A 17,366-nucleotide genomic window follows, 5' to 3' on the forward strand; every position below is an offset into this window, starting at 1 on the left:
AAAAAATCATATATAGTTTAACCTCCTCATTTTTCAGCTGAAGAAACCAAGGCTCAGAGAGATTAAATAACTTGCCTAAGATCACACAGATAGTAAGTAACATGGTACTGTGTATTGGCAAAATTTCTTATCTTCCTTAAGAAGAAATCTTTTTAGGACTTTTCCAAGTTGTTGTCAAGCAAATCGCAGATTTACAGATAAATATTTCATCCACATATATTTATTTTACTTGTAGTTGAGGGGATAAGGAGGAATCTCTCAAACTGGCATTTTCCTGTCATTCATCAACCACAGGAAAACTTTCTTATATTGCATGGTAGAGTGGAAGGTTTATGAAAGGAAATATCTAGAGGAATACTGATGAATATTTCAATTTTTGGGGTGGGGTGAGGCAATGAGGGTTAAGTGACTTGCCCAAGGTCATACAGTTAGTAAGTGTCAAGTGTCTGAGGCTGGATTTGAACTCAGGTCCTCCTGAATCCAGGGCCAGAACTTTACCCACTGAGCCACCTAGCTGCCCCCCTGATGAATATTTCTTGAAGGGGATGCTCGCTTGGAGTTACAGGTGAACTATCCAAACCTCCATGACCAAGAGTTACTTTAACTTTTGGTGTCTTAGTCATTCCAATAGGCCCCAAACTAAAAAAGGCATTGCAACCACAATTATTGAAAGAAGGTCAGGCTGGAGAAGATGAAGTGGATTGGGATTGGCAGAAGGAAGAAGACATAAGAAGGCAAAAATATAATAAGTGCTTGATTAATCGATTGGAAAGGACCCAGAGTTCATTTAGTCCATACCCTCGTTTTACATGTAAGAAAACTGAGGCCCAGGGAAGCAAAGTGATTTGGGTCAAGATCAGCCCCCTTGACATTGGTCAGCCAGTCTTTGCTTAAAGGCTTCTAGTGAAGGGTAACTCAGTATCTCTTGAGGCAGACCATTCCACTTTTGGACAGCTTTAACTGTTAGGAAACTTTCATTTAAATAAAGCCTAAGATAAAGACTTATTAAACACCTACTATGTGCTGGGTATTGTGCTAGGTACTATGCTAAGTTCTGGGCATCCAAGTTAAAACAACCACAATCCCTGTCCTCAAAGATCTCACAATATAATTTGCAAACATGCAAACAACTATGTAGGATGTAGGATATAGATGCGCACACATACACACATATCTATACACATATATCTATATCTGTATCTATATTTACTCTATCTCTATAATTTCAGATGAAAGGTATTTACATTAAGGGAGATTAGAAGGGACTTCTTGCAGAAGATAAGATAAGATAAGATAAGATAAGATAAGATAAGGACACCAGGGAAACTAGGAGACATATCACCTGGGTTATGGAAGAGTACTATATTGACATTAGAAAAGGTAAGCGGGGGCAGCTAGGTGGCACAGTGGATAAAGCACTGGCCCTGGATTCAGGAGGACCTGAGTTCAAATCTGGACTCAGACACTTGACACTTAACCAGCTGTGTGACCCTGGGCAAGTCACTTAACCCCCATTGCCCCGCGAAAAAAAAAAAAGAAAAGGTAAGTGGATTGATTAGTCACAGGCACCTTGGAGATATGTATTGTAACATAAAACTATGCTCTTCTTAGCATGGAAATAGCAATGTGTCTTTGGTTTTGCTTTAAACAATACCTATAAGGGTACCTGTTGCACAACCAACTGATACTGACAAGGATGAAATGTGGCTTTCCTTGGACTGGATTAAATGGCTTAAGAAGTTATTTTTTAGGATATGCCATAGATATTTCAAAGGACTATTGTTCTGTGAATAGATGAATGAATATTATTAAATGAACTTTTACCTAAGCTTTATGACAGTATTCTCTCATACTGTGGAGTTTTTCTTGGTTTATGAGTATAACTTGCAATTCCAAAAGAACTTTAACAGAGATTTCCAACCACACAGGGGAAACTGCCTCTTGGACTTTTCTTTTTCTAAGCAGAAATGTACAGAATTGGAATAGTTCAGTTAATAAAATTTGTTTCTGAAAGGCTTATGCTAAAAATGAAGTGTATACCTCTTTCCACTTCTTTTTCTTGGATATCTGAATGGAAGGAGAATCCTGAAGGAGAATCATAGTCTCTCTAAGTAGCACCCTGTTTAAAACCACTACCAAAGGTCCTATGAGAAGTAGCCAAAAAGTAAAGTGAAATATGGTTCTTATACTTTCTTCAGAGAAACTAAGCCAGAATAGTTGCCGATTCCAGGTTCCAGGCATTGTCCACTAGTGGCTAATAGCATTTCCCTTATTTCCTTTTCTTTTTCTCCTTCTCCTCCTTTTTGGGAGTTCTCTGCATAGAAACATCCAGGTAATTTCAGATATCTATGTTGTTCTCTATTAAAAAATATTTAGATATCTGCCAATTATTCATAAGTCATCTCTTTACTTCCTTTTTTCTTTTCCTTTCCTTTTTCTTTTTTTTTGGTAAGGCAATTGGGGTTAAGTGACTTGCCCAAAGTCACACAGCTACTGTCAAGTATCTGAGGCTGGATTTGAACTCAGGTCCTCCTGAATCCAGGGCTGGTGCTCTATCCATTGTGCCACCTAGCTGCCCAGATCTCTTTACTTCCTTATGGGCTAAATTAGACTGTCACTACATTTAATTTTAAACAAGGGCCATGGTCTAGTTTCACTGTCCTTTAAGTTCTTTTGTTTTGTTTTGTTTTGAGGCCTTGTCAACTAGGATTATCTTTCAGTTTTATAACCCTAACTATCACATCTTACAAAGGAGATTTATAGAGAGACTATTATTTACATATACAGAGAAAGGGACAATGTATAATACTTCTATATTTTCTATTTCTTTAACATATTTAATACTTTCCCACATTTACCCCATAAATCTCCACCACTACCCTTTTTGAAGGTTATGAAATTGTTTCTATACTTATAAAAGGAGAGGGAAAGAGGCAGAGAGTTAAGCTTTATCTCCGTGGAGCGTTTGAACAGTTAAAGTACCACACTATGAGAACACCTAGTGTTGAGCTGAGATGAGGGTACATTCTTTGGGCTCAGGGAGATTAAAAAAAAAAACAACAACCAACAAAACACCACCACCACCAAAGGCCTAAAAATTAGAAAGTCTGGAATCAGAAAACAAGTTTATTTCTTTTATTTTTATTTTTAAACCTTAGGGAGTTTGCGATGAAAGAGCTCAGACCTGTTCCCCCTGCCAGAGTTCAATTATTCCCTAGCATCTTTCTTTCTAGTAATCCTTTCTCAGAAGCTGTCATGACCACTTGCTGTCCTGCAGTCCCACAGAGAGACATTAGCCCGCTTATTTTCCATCCCTCTTTTCTTTCCTCAGTTTCTCTCTGAAATCTTTATAAATCTCTTTTCTGGGAGGAGTGTCCAAGCGGGTGGAAGTCTGAATACAATGAAACCTGAGAATTTCTGTCACTCTCTGCATATGGTCCTAAGTGCTTTAATCCCAATTAGGGGCGGCTGACACACGGTCCTATTCATCCCAATCAGCTCTTGAATACATTTGCCTAGAAATGAACTTCACAAATAGAGTCTTGGTTAAATGTGCCCAGCAGCAAGGAAAATCGAATTGAGTGAGGGGCTCATTCTGAGGCGATCCGGGGAGAAAAGGTATGAATTTATAAGGTACACCGAAACATTTCAATTCAGCGACAAGCTCACTGACTTTTATTTGCATCATGTCAACCGAAAGAACCAAGAAATACGTTGAGGGAATCCGGTTAAAAGGCAACTTTATAGAGGCTCTGAATACTTTATAGAGCCGCTTCCAATGGACGCCCCTTTTAAAACCTAGTCTGGGATGTGCCCCATCCCCCCCCCCCCAAGTTCTTGCCATCGGCTCACGAAGGAGTCTTGCAATTAAGAATAAAATGTCCAAATTGAGATGGTGTCATCTGGTGGGATTCCCATAGAGGCGGAGTTGCTATTCAGAAACAGCCTTAATATCCCACCCCCATCTCGTCTGAGCCGCGCAGCTGGTTAGGGGAAGGCTGGACCCTCGGAGCCGGACGGGGCTCGGGTTCCAGGACAATCCACGCCCGGGGAGCTCAAAAAGGTCATGTTCCAAGAAAAATGACACTGTGCGGGGAAAGGATTACGTTTCCCTTCTAAACTTAGGGCGTCCAGGCCAATTTAGAGTCCGTCCCAAATACGTGATGGAAAGGAAGCTTCAGAACAGATCGTCTAGCAAAACCATTGCCCTTTCCGGATGCAAAGGCTCTCCAGGCCCGCGGTCCTCGCCATCTGCCTTTTTTCCCCTCTCCAGCTCGAGGTCTGGAAAGGGGCCTAAGAGCTCGGGGGAAATGATGGCTCCCCCTCCAAGTGGCTCAGAGACTAACTGGGTTGCCTAACCGCCTTTTCGTGCTTTGCGCAGGGCCTGATTACAACAAGGAGAGCTCATTGCCTTTGGAGGGAGCTCTCAGGTGGGAGGGTGGGTGGCAGGGTGAAAAACCTCCCCAAGTCGCGCCTGTTCGAGGCATCTAGGCCTGAAGGATCTCTAGAAGCTTTGGGGTCCCCTTTTTCTCTTTTCAGGGGATCCTAAGGTCAGGCGTGAGAGTTGCTGGGTTCGCCCTAGTGCGAGGATCTCGCTTGGTGAACCGCCTAGAGGCCGGTCGCGTTTTGTTCCTGCGCTTCTCCCGGGCACAATGAAGTTGGCCCTGTCTACAGGCATTCATGCTGATTTGAATGTAATGTTGAACCTTCTCGGGGCTGGAGCAGTTTGAGGGGCTGAATGGAGCTCCCTGGTGGGACATTGCTCCCTGCAACTGTGCCTCTTTGGATGACTGTTGTTCCTTAACATTCATGCCTCATTATGGGGCAACCTGTTAAATCAAAAAGAACACTGTGCCAGAGTGTTCCTCCGGGGCATGGGCAGTTCAGCGCTGGGCATAAATAAGGGCTGGCTTGTAAAATATCTTTCATCGAAGCTGGGCCGCAAAAGTGATTTCGCTTTAATGGTACTTCGGGAAGCCCAGCTTAAGTCTATAAAAAGCGATAGTGGAATGTTTTGATTGAGTCTAAACATTGTCTTTGAATAAGGCTGAAACCATGTAATTAATGTGTCTTTTTAATAAGGGACAATACGGTCGTTCAAGCTATTTAATTTCATTTAATTTTCCATCCCATTTGCTCCACAGACTGCTTTTACTTTTAACACCCAGCCTTTCATGCCGCATCTTGCTCCAGTGGGCACATTAGATTGGTTTCACCCTTGCTTTTTAGGGAAGGAAAAATAAAAGAAAATGTGTTCCTTTCCTCTTTTGTGGGCAATTTATTTCACTTGGGGAACTTCAACTTTGAGCCACAGGACAGAATAAAAATTGGCGAGCTGGTGTGAATGCTTCTAGAGCAGGGCCTTTCTTTTCTCGGGGGATGGGAACCAGCCACAATTGGCTATATTAATAAATAACTTTCCTCACAGTCGGCCTTTACATGGTCCTATTGATAAAATTGTTCGCGTGTCGTTCACGCTTTTTGACTCATTAAGGAGGGGATAGGGAGGCTCCCCAAACCAAGCAGTAGGGTCTCTCTCCCCCTTCCCTCAGCCGCTCTGGTAATTTAAACTGGGTGTCATCCTAGAGTCGCCAGGCCAGAGGTTATAGGGACATGTTCATGGCTTAAATTTATTGCCCTCTACTTCTTGGTTCTTCCCTCCCTCCCCGCCCCCACCACTTTTTCTTTTGCCATTCATGAGTCTGATCAAAGGAGCCATCTTCTTCCCCCATAGAAGTCCAGCCAGGACTGACCACAACAGTGGAGTTTGGGGGTGAAAAATTATTTTTTAATCTAATTGACGATGGCCAAGAAATGGAATAATTTGTTTACATAGTCCCAAAGTCAGGTGTGAGTTCTGTACTGATGCTGAGATCAGAGTCAACATAACTCGGCTGGGCCAGGCAACCTCTTCGCTCTCCATCGCTCCTTAAATCTGCCTAGAGGACTTCTCTCAAGGAGAGGAGGTGTAGTTTTGTATTCAACTTTATCATCCCAACGGCTGGTGGTCCTTATTTAGGTGGTGGGTCACAGAGGCTAGGCAGCTCCATAGGATTTTAACAGGAACCCTAGTGGAACAGGCTGGCTGTTTGTCAGTTCTGTCTCGTGGCACTGGAGAATAGGTAGAGACACTTGCCTAAGTGACTCTACCCTGCCCAGTTGGGTTTAAATGCCACATTCCGTAATCTCTGTACTTTCAAAATACTACAGACTGGTCATCGAAATCTAATGACAACTGGCTTGATGAATAGATCGGAGAAGGCAGGAAAACCCCAGAAGTTTAACACAAGTCATAAACAGTAGACATTTACCTACAGACATCAATTTGTAGATACCGAAGATACAGTACTCTTAATTCTAAAAAATTGGGAACCATTAATGCCTTTTCGTATCCTCCTTCCCCTTCTCTTTTTGACAAAGAATGACCTCTATCCTTGGTGTTATATCACTCACAAAGGACCCACGACCTAACCACCATCAATACTGGTAGAAAAAAATTAAGCCCAGAACTTTCTTTGGAGAAAGGTTTCCCACTAAAGGTTTTCCTTTGGAAGGTGAGATATAATTGATCCCATACAGAGCTATCGGTCTTCCAAAGTTGATATTTCTAGATGAAGTAAATAATAGGAGAAGTGGTGTGGGGAGAAGAGGAGTCCTTCCATTCTATTATTTGCTCACCAGAAAAATTTTCATGAGCATCTGAGGAAATCAGTGTTCAGGTAATTAAATTTTTTAAAATTTAAACGAGGTGTGGGTTCAAAAGGGAAAATAAAAGACATCTAGGCAGTAAGTACTTTTTAGATGCGAAATATTTTTTTGAAACTAGAAAAATTGGTGATCAAAACGGCTTTCCAATTTTCCAATTGATCAATATTTACTACCTCCCTTCCTGCATAGGACAAATTGGATTTTCGTAAAAGTCCGGTTGTATCAAGGGAGATTAGATCTCTTGATGGGCTTCTTTTAAATTATTTCTATGAACATAGGATTTCCGGTGGATGAGCATCTGAGGGAAGGTGTTCTGGTCAAAAGCTATAACTGGGCCCACAGATTTTCCTTTTTGGGACTCCACTGGGTCCTGGACCCCAAGTTACCCCGTAGCCTGGGAGGTTTGTTTATCCAGTACTCTATGTGACTCTCCAGCTGGGTTTCCCACTAAGCCAAATAAAGTCATACCCTCCGTGTTCAGAAGTGCAATGATGTATAGCTAACCTCTTGTCTTTTAAAAAGGCTTCCAAATGCTTCATATTTCGGGGAAAATGGGAGCAGAAGGAAGAATAAAGAGGTTATAAATAGATTACTGGCCTGAAACCAATCCACTGAAATGGTAATATGGTCGTTATTTAAAAAGTGTAGGTATTTTCTGGTGTTTTCCCATCAAGTACCTGCCCAATTTCTGTATGGCACACGCCAGGAATCAATAGAAGTTAACAAGTCCTCAAAACATTCTCCATCTCTTTGTTTAATCTCCTTTACAATAAAGCCAAGGGAAGAGAATTAAAAATCTTTGAAGTATACTCAGCCTCAAAAGAATCAGCCAAGTAGACTTAAAGTAGTCACTTATTTTCCAAAACTGGTTTGTCGGGGAACAATAAAAGGAAGTAAAATTTATGGAGAAATTATACAGTGGATTTGTCACTTAAAATATCGTAACTGTCTCGGGGACAATACCCCATGCTGAGGATTAATGGTCCCGCCAGACCTTTGATTCACCAGCGCCTTTTCTTTGCCCTTGACAAATTGGATTTTTAGGAATGGGAAGGTCGCCTGGACCATTGTTTGCTAGCCATTCAGAGGACTTGATTATGCAGGGGGGTGAGGGAACGACTCCATGTGACCCTCTTGGATGAAACTCTGCAGCTGCTCTAAGAGCTCAACTCTCTCACCAAACTCTGCGCCCTAGAGCCTCAGCGTGCCAAAAGGGGAGCCCTCCTGGTCCAATTGAAAAGCCGGCGCGCATCCACAAGCCGCGTCACTCTGCGGGCGGAGATACGCCTGGGTTCATCCTTCTCCCTGGCTTGTCTCTGTCACTCCAACCCTGTTAAGTAGTTTGGGCTCCTGATTGCTTGTACCCAGAGGCAGCGATGCACACAAACAGGGCTGCCGCCATCAGCGTGAGCGCAGAGAGCTGCATCCCAGCCGGGCTGCGCTTGGGTCCTGTGCCCGGCATCTTCAAACTGGGCAAATACTTATCAGACCGCAGGGAGCCAGGACCCAAGAAAAAGGTATTTTCCGTCCTCTGCCCCTTTCTTCTGCTTCTGGCACACTGCTCTCTCATCCCGGGGCGGGGATGAGCAAGGGAGGAAAACTAGAGAGAGGAACGGAGTTTATTATTTTCCCGTCTGCTCTGCCTTTTAGGAGACCTGATCTCAATCCAATCTAATTTTACGAGAGCGGGAGTGGAAAGTTGGGAGGGGGTGATGGTAGGATAGGGTTGAACAGAAGCAGAAAGTTGGGATTCTAGTTGATTCTTTTAGAAACTGCGTGTTCTCCGAGCCCAGATCCCAAACTTTCCTTTTCAGACTGTCTTGGTGCTGAAGTTTGTGGGTAACTCAGGCTTGTGCTTTGGGGTGGTGGTGATGGCATCTCGATAAGTGAACGAATCTCCCTGTTCTCTGACGGAGGGGAGGGAGAGGAAGTCCCGGGGAGAGTGTGGGCCCCGATTTCAGTCCGAGGCAGCAAACAATAGTACTGTCACCTTTTACTCCTCCCTGAACTCTAGGAGGGAAATGAAGTGAGAGAGAGTAAGTACGCTTTAACTTTCGGAGCTGAGGGATATACTGGCCTGTAGTCATTGTAAAAGACAATTCCCATTTCGAGGTTTTAAAAAAATTATTTCAGATACCACCACATTTCCCCAGTTCATCAACAATATATATTTTCAGTATAGGGTAGGACCATAATGAATAGGAGAGGGGAGAGAGAGACTATTGAAAGGGTAAAAATGACACTGTCCATCAAAATCTTGTCCTAGATGCTGCTTGAGTGAGCAGTGAACTGTCTTTGGTTGGGTCATTGGTTCCCATGAAGTCCCAGCTCTACGGAAAGCGTCAGTTCTGGAGCTCAGTCCAGAGGCCAGGGTAACTGATGGATATCCTAGTGATGGAGCGTTGTAGATGACAAGCCCACCCAGGCACAAGGGGTTGGAGGGATAGGAAGATCGTTAGCATTATCTGGTAGAACACTTTAAACTTTTCGCAGACACACCTGACCTATAGAAAGTCCAACGCTGGAGAGTACCAAAAAAGACGGATAAACTGTCATCCTAAGGGAAGAAGGGACTAGGAGAAAGGTCTTCAGTTAGGTGTCTAAAGAACATTCGATGGAATTCAAAGAGATTAAAATGGGGAAGAAAGGGAAACAATTTAGGTGTCACTCCTTCAGGATTTGCCATTATCTCATTCTCCTCAATTTTACTTCTTCAGTTTCTGTATCAAATATTCACTCCCTACTCCTGAGGCAAAGGCTAAATTCACACTATGTTTTTCCTTTGAAAATGCCTTTTTAATTACCTTTAAACGTCCTACCAGGCCCCTCAAATTCGGTTCTCATCTGGAGCTATTGGTTTCTGCTTTGTTCGGGTGACTTTTGTTGCGCGGAGCTTAAACGATCTGATACCTTCTTTTCTCTTTGTGGGGGTGAGGCGGATTATGGTGTGGGAGATTTAGGGGTCTGGGAGGAAACATTCCCCCACAAGAGACATTTAGGACTGGAAAGACCTCTGGCCCAGAGAATGCTTTTTTTTTTTTTTTCAGGGTAGTCCCGAACTCAACGTTAAACAAAACTTGGGGGGCGGTGCAGGGAATGGGTGCGAAAAAGCAACCCCTGTACTCTAAAGAAAGAATTTAGGATGCCTACTGCTGAAGAAACTTAACCGAACTGTTGAAATAAGCAGCCATATTCTCCACGGTTGGTAGTGCCCTAAGAATTCCGACACCACTTTTTCCTCTCCTTACTACTCTTCCATGACCCCTTCCCTTTCAAAAAACAAAACAAAACACAACCAGATAAACGGCTAAGGAACTCATTCACTTTTTGGAATGGAAGCGGGATCTAAGCAAGATCATCTTCTTTGGCTTGGGTCTTATAGTGAGGGGATATGACTATTGCTTGTTGTTGGCAGGTGCGAATGGTGAGAGGGGAGTTAGTGGATGAATCTGGAGGATCCCCTCTGGAGTGGATAGGGTTAATCCGAGCAGCCAGGAACACTCAGGAACAGACTCTGGAAGCTATTGCGGATTTACCAGGAGGACAGGTATTTGGGTTCACCTTTTTCTTTCCTCTCAATATTCTGACTCCGCAAACTTTCTCTGAAAGCTTAGCAACTTTACACCTTAGTTGTATTTTCATAAATTACAGGTAAAATGACGCTGTTTAAAATTTCTTCCTAAACAGATATTCTATAGGGCGCTTCGAGATGTCCAGCCAGGTGAAGAGCTGACCGTCTGGTATTCGAACTCCTTGGCTCAATGGTTCGACATTCCCACCACTGCTACTCCTACGCATGATGAGAAAGGTACCACTTGGGTGGGGGCGGGGAGCAGGGGGCGGACAGTAGCAACCCAGGGATAGGGTTGGAGTGGCTTGTTTATGGACCATGCACTTCCTCTAAGGCTGAGGGACAAAATCTTACAGGTTTCCAGCAACTTTTCTGAACGCAAAGTACTTTTTAAATGGATGCCTTCAAATGTTATTAGCTTCCACGGACGGTAGAGGACTACGACCTTACTTGTCACCTAGAAATTAATGTCCACAGTGCACCACCTGCCCAGATTCAAATAGGGAGTCAGGAGATATGGGTTCTGAAAGTCTTGCCCTTGCCAATACCTGGGTGTGAGATTTGGTGGAAGGCATTTTACCTCTCCAGTCTCCAGTTACCTCAGCAGTAAAAATGAGGAGGTTGTCTTAGGTTTGCCTTTAACACGAATGTCAAACCTAGTGTTCTATGACTGCAAATTTTTATGAATAATTTAAAGGATTAATTCTGGGGGAAATTATTCTTGGTCTTTTCTTGTCCCTCTCTCCCACCAAGAAGAATGGAAAACACGATAAAAATATAACATAGTAACTGGGCCTTAAATAATAAGTATGACATTAAAACAGAGATCCTTCTAGTTGTCGGAAATACACTCCCGTAGTTTAGAGATGGGTGATTTAGCACTACTCCATTTTAGGAACATTACGGTACTTTTCACTCGGTCAGTTGGCGGCTCCTTCAGGTTCCCCCACACTTAAATTGTATTTATTCATTCCTCCCCTCCCCATTTAAATTGAATTTGGGACTTTTCCCAGTTTCTACTTAGATTTATTTGATCCTTTCCAAAACCTACAGCCTATTTATGCAAATTAGGATGCAGTAACTAAAGATGAAACCGTTTTCACTTCACTAGAAGAAAAGTGAAGAATACTTCCCCGGGGAAGGAGGAGCAGAGGAGTGGAGGGGAGCAGGACTTCTTTAAGTCACTAGGCCCACCATCAATACACCAAGTTTCCATCGATTTTATTTATATGCCAGTTGCTTCGGGCTATTTGAAATCAATATCAGAAACAAAAACCAACACCAAAAAGTAAAAGAAGGGATGTTGTTGAATCAGAACAGACAGCTATACTTTTTTTTGACAGCTATACTTTTTAGATATCAGCTCAGTCACATCATTTCTGAAACTAAATCTTTAGGATTAGAATAAATTAATACAAATTTGGGACTTTCTTGAAAATGAGGCAGCAGAATGAAGTGCATTCAATGCCCCTGCCTAAACTTGCTTAATACTGTACATGTTCACTTTACTTCACTTGGTTTGTTTGTTTTTTGCTTTTCTTTGTATGTGCACATGCAAATGTCTTTGATAAAATTACTCTAAGAACTTTTATGCACCACAACAAGCTAAAACGTATTATTAACCACTTTCGGTAAAAGAAAAAAAAAAGGAAATTAAAATGTATATGCACAGACTCTCTGTCTGACACATGCATCTAAAAACTTGAGACCCCTCCTTAGGGATAAGGGGTCACAAGAACTAATGTTGGAATAATGGTCTTAAAGTTTTCTAATTGTTTTCACTGATTGAGTAAGTGAGCATCTGCTAATAGGGGAAAAACAGCAGTTACAATTCTCAATAATCTTTTTGAGGAATTAAAAACCTTAGATATCCATTGCTATATTATTCTGAATACCAACTTTTCCCCAGCTTCCAGATGTTTCAGAGAAACCTTTACAACATGAGGGACCCAGAAAGAAAACAAGACAAAAATCACACGTTAAGTACATTTATTATATTTTATCCATGGGTAGGATCTCAGAAAACTGTTTTAGGTATTTGGGATAATTGTAGAGGAATCTATTTCAGCATTAAACATATATTATTTTCAATGTTCAAGACTGAAAGTAAAACATTGGTTTAAGATTGAGTAGGTCACAGAAGGGGCACCTGCCATTCTTACGTATTTGTTAACTTGGGTAATATTCAAACCAACAGTGAGACAGGATAATTTTGGGGCCCTCTGCCATAAAACAATGCTAACTTTGGGCCCTGCTCTTGTACAATTATTTAGCAAAGACCTCAAAATCCTCACTAAAAAAAGTTATGAATCTAGGGGGTGTCAGGGCAATTTCAAATCGAAACAATAAGTTAACAGAGCCCAGGTCACTTTCTGATATAGCTACTCACACACACATATTTGTATATAAACATACATATATACACTTATTTTACCTGTGTATAGAATATGTCAGTAAGATTAGTTTGAGCTGTTCTAGAACAAAGGTGTTTTTTTTTTGGACTACTCTTTTTAGGCTGTTTCAATGCTTCTATCCAGATGGAATAAACCCTGGCCTTACATTTTGGCTTTCATCTAAGATGCCCAAGACCACCTGTTTCAATCAGTGATACCTATGATAGAAAGGTTATTATCATTTAGGGGAGGATGGTATCTTTAAACATTTCTGGGAATAGTTTTTGCTTTGGGGTGACATTTTGAATGCCAGAACCGAGTATGTATAGAAAGTGGGGAAGATTTGGATTTTTAAATGAAATGTAAGGATAATGTTTTTGTTGCTAAGTCTGATGGGGTTATACTAATTTCTTTCTCAACTAATTTGCTTTACAGCCTCATTCACCTCATCCTTATCAGTCAGTAGAGTTATTAATCAAATGATCCTATTCAAAATATAGCTTTCTCTACTGAGACCAGTACAAAATGAAATCTTTGGAGGAAACAATCCCTGAATACTTGACACTTTATTTTTAAAAATTGGGGATGGTGCAATAACTATACTTGCACTGCATTTTTAATTTATTAATTGGGTTGTGGCTCAAACATATTATTAAAATTTCAATAATATTGATTTAAGAAAATAATTCACTTCTAAAATATCTGCATACTTTGGTAGGATCAACCATATTTTTCTTTAGAATAGTAGAGAAAGCTTTCCCACAAGCCTTTATTGATTCCTCTTTAGTGCTAAAGTGTCTGAGACAGTTACTTCGGTATGAGATAGCAGGACTTATAAATGAGACAATGAAATCGTTGGACAGTCTCGTTTGAGACCTTTCTTCCATCAAATTAAAAGGGAGCAAAGGAGAATAAAAATAACCAGAAACAATTTTGAAGAATAGCAAATCATAGTCCCTCCGTGGTCCTTTCGGTTTGTCACGCTCCAGGAAAACCTCAGGCAAAGTGTTTAAGGCTGGAAGGGAGAGGGATGGGTGGGTGGTGAACACAAAAGACATTGTCCTATGAAAAGGAATGATTACATATGGCCCATACATACAGGATATTGTCTCGCCTGGTAATGAGGAGCTCACGACCATTAGATTGGCCTTTGTTCAGTTTATCCAAACTCCTTGACATACGCCACCTATTCTGCAAACGTCAACAGATGGGCCAGAGCACACCACAAGCCTCGACACATGATTTAAGGGAACAGCTGTTCTAGTCTTTACCCACACAAGCCGGATCAGCTCAGCACAGCCCTAGTCCATACTCAACCTTACTCAGACCAGCCTAGTCTAGCTCAGTTCCCTTCATCGATTCCCAGGAGGTGTGAGCAGGACAGGGCCAGGTCTACTGCCCTAGGGCCATAAAAGGACCCTTGAGTTCAGCTGACAGGATGGGCGATACATTATTTAAGGTTTCCCCGGGTCTTTATTTCTCCTGGGGGCACAAGAAATTTGCAGATAGGCAGGCGTATAGACTTCGGTAATTTGAAGACTGCGAGTGATCCATCTAAGCATCCTCCCTAAGTCAGTAAAGAAAAGAGTGTCACACTCCTCTTTAGCTCCTCAGATCGCCCAGTGTCTTCACCTGCTGCCCTGTCTTTCTCTCGTAGGGGAGGAGCGCTACATTTGCTGGTATTGCTGGAGGACTTTTCGGTACCCCAACAGCCTCAAGGCGCACCTGCATTTCCACTGTGTGCTTAGTGGCGGCGGGGGTCGCCCCTTCCTGCCCCACGAACACGTGGCGCGTCCAGCGGCTTCCCAGGCCCTCGACGGCTTCCGCCTCTCCCCCAAACCCGCAGCTCCAGAGCTCGCTGTGGCTGCACCCACCGCCCCTCTGAGAAATCACTCGCAAGGGCCGCCACCTCCCCACCAGGCCTGTGGAGCGCGCGAGGGGATTAAGCGCGAGGTGTCCTCGTCCACCTCGCCGCCGCCCCCTGGCAAGCTAGGGGCTTCGGCCAAGAAGGCAGGCGTATTTGGCCGCGAGGAGCAGGAACGCGCCCTGGACATGAGTGTGGGCCCAGGAAGGGGGCATGGCCACTTTCTTGGCATGGTAGGCGGTTCCCCGTCCGGGTCTGGCGGCCTGGCTTTCTATCCGGGGGCTCGCTCTGCCTTCAAGCCCACGGGCTTCGCCAAGGCTGCAGCCGCAGCCGTGGCGGCCCACGGCGGTGACTCCTACCGGGAGGACGTCGGCGGGGCAGGTGCTGGAAAGGCCGGAGGCGGTCTGGGTTTTGGCAAGCTCTTGGGAGGGGTCAAGCTCGGTGGCCGTCCTGGGCACGAGCCCCTGGTGGCGAGCGGAGGAGGGGGTCACCACCACCACCATCATCACCACAGCCACCACCACGCCAAGTGCCTGCACTCGGGAGACGGCCCCCCGCAGCCCCCTCCTCCTCCCCCTCCGCCTCCCCCTCCTGCTGTACTGCCCTGCGCTGGGGCCCTTCGGGGCTTCCCTCTCTTCTCCGGCCACCTGGAGGAGGCGTCAGCGTTCAAGCACGTGGAACGGGCCTTGCCTGCCGGCGGGCTTCAGAGCGGCCGCTACGCCCAGGTACCCCCGGCTGCGGGCTTGCATCTGGAGCGCTTTTCGCTCCCTCCTTTTGAGGCCGGGAGCCTCAAGTCCTACCCCGGGGAATGCAGCCACCTCCCGGCCGTCATGCCGGCCTTCACAGTGTATAACGGGGAGCTGTTGTATGGCTCCCCTACGGCCGCGGCCGCTGCCGCTTACTACCCTCTCAAGCTGCACTTTGGCAGCCTGCTTAAGTACCCCGAGTCCGTGTCTTACTTCAGCGGACCCGCGGCGGCCGCGGCTGCCGCTGCAGCAGCAGCAGCGGCAGCGGCGGCTCTGAATCCTAGCGAGCTGGGCTCTCTGGCTAGCATAGACCGAGAGATCGCCATGCACACGCAGCAGCTGTCTGAGATTGCTGCCGAGAAAAGCCGCAGCCGCCTGGACGGGGCACTGCAGCCCATCGGGGTCCCCGGCGGAGGCGGGGGAGGTGGGGGAGGCAGTGGCGGGGGTGGAGGCCCCGGCGTGGGTGGGAAGCCAAAGACGGGCCACCTATGTTTGTACTGCGGCAAGTTATACTCCCGCAAATACGGGCTCAAGATCCACATGAGGACTCACACCGGCTACAAGCCACTCAAGTGCAAAGTGTGTTTGCGGCCCTTCGGCGATCCCAGCAACCTCAACAAGCACATCAGGTTGCACGCAGAAGGTAACACCCCGTACCGCTGCGAGTTCTGCGGCAAGGTCCTAGTCCGGCGCCGGGACTTGGAGCGACACGTCAAGTCACGCCACCCAGGCCAGAGCGTGCACGCCAAGGCTAGCGAAGAACAGGGCTGCGCCCAGGGCTACCCACCAGAACCCGGGGATCCCAAGAGCGACAACGACAGCGACGTGGACGTCTGTTTCACAGACGACCAGAGCGACCAGGAAACGGGGGGCAGTAGGGACCGAGATTCGTAACCTCTTCTTCAAGAAGAAAACTCGAAGGAAGGAAGCAAGGAAAGGGAGGGTGTGGGGCTCATCCTGGGTTGAATGGGAAATCACACAGTACAGGAGAGATGTGGTCTAGGAGAATCCTTGAATTTCCTGCATAGGATTTGGAACAGTGCAAGGTTTCTCTGGTTCTCCGCAAAGTTCTAGGGCAAAAGGTTAGGCAAGGACCAGATAACATAAAATAGAACCAATCCCAGTCCTCTGGGACAAAGAAGAAGGGGGCACATTGCCCACACTCTTTTGCCCCTTAGATGCTCTGGTAAGGCATCCCACCTGGCCCGTCAGAGCATTTGTCTGTCAAGGGGCTAGACTCGGAATTAAGCCCAATGTTGCACGGCTACGTTGCCGCCAATATTTTAACTTCCGCATATTCTGAAAAATGTACTTTTTGTCTAGGAAATTGTGCCTTTTGAAACAACTGATTTTCTGTGTGTTTTACATGAGCATCTCATTGTCCAGAAACTAACAATAGTTACAATTCTACAGACCTGGCATCGAAACACTTTATTTCTACTTCCTGTGTGATCACTCCTGTCTAAAAATAAACAGTGCAGCACTGAATATATCTAGATAACAGATATATGATTTGACCAAGTTGTAATTATTTATAACAAAATAATATTTGAGTGACAAATGTAAAATAAACATCAAAAGCATGACTAAACGCACGCAATATATAAAATAAACGAAAATGTTATTTGATAGAATACAAATGTCGTGTATGTTTGTTTTATATTGAAATGATGTTGTGGATACAGCGTTTTGGTCTTGGTTCCAGTTTTGTCGTGAGTTTTTTTTTTAAATAAAGTTACTGAGAAACTACTGTTTGACTATGTTTTCACTTCACTTAACCTAAAGGTTGTCTATCTTAAAGAATCTTTTAAAATCTGAAAACAAAATGTGATGGAAAATCAGGAATGAAATGAATCTCAGAATACTTGAACTTAAAATAGTTGTCAAAATGTGTCCTCTCTTCTCAATATTGTAGCAGAGAAATAATCAAATCAATTTTCTGAAAAGCGAGTTTCAAGACACCTGTGCATGCCACAAGTGTTTTCAGATAGCAGGCAAGAATGGAATATTTTCATGAAAACGATTGAAACCACTCTGTTTCTCTCCCCCCCCACACTTACTTATTGAAAGAGGAAGGAGGCAAT

At 44.3% G+C, this 17,366-nt stretch overlaps 1 protein-coding gene across 1 annotated transcript; it reads left to right on the plus strand.

The window, feature by feature from the left end:
* Positions 1-8,084: 8,084 nt before the first annotated feature.
* On the plus strand, positions 8,085-16,176 carry PRDM13 (PR/SET domain 13). The gene is made up of 4 exons (XM_043999931.1): positions 8,085-8,225; positions 10,124-10,255; positions 10,396-10,516; positions 14,330-16,176. The coding sequence occupies exons 1-4, from the start codon at positions 8,085-8,087 to the stop codon at positions 16,174-16,176; spliced, it is 2,241 nt and encodes a 746-aa protein (XP_043855866.1).
* The last annotated feature ends 1,190 nt before the right edge of the window (positions 16,177-17,366 follow it).

This window comes from Dromiciops gliroides, chromosome 4, assembly GCF_019393635.1.
Source record: "Dromiciops gliroides isolate mDroGli1 chromosome 4, mDroGli1.pri, whole genome shotgun sequence".
NCBI classification, from domain to species: Eukaryota; Metazoa; Chordata; class Mammalia; order Microbiotheria; family Microbiotheriidae; genus Dromiciops; species Dromiciops gliroides.

What these genes read in the sequence shown, in the direction of transcription:
- PRDM13 (XM_043999931.1), top strand. Translation starts at nt 8,085, where the DNA reads ATGCACACAAACAGGGCTGCCGCCATCAGCGTGAGCGCAGAGAGCTGC. An exon ending in CGGATTTACCAGGAGGACAG is followed by an intron (nt 10,256 to 10,395) that starts GTATTTGGGTTC and finishes CTTCCTAAACAG; the next exon opens with ATATTCTATAGGGCGCTTCG. An exon ending in TCCTACGCATGATGAGAAAG is followed by an intron (nt 10,517 to 14,329) that starts GTACCACTTGGG and finishes TTTCTCTCGTAG; the next exon opens with GGGAGGAGCGCTACATTTGC.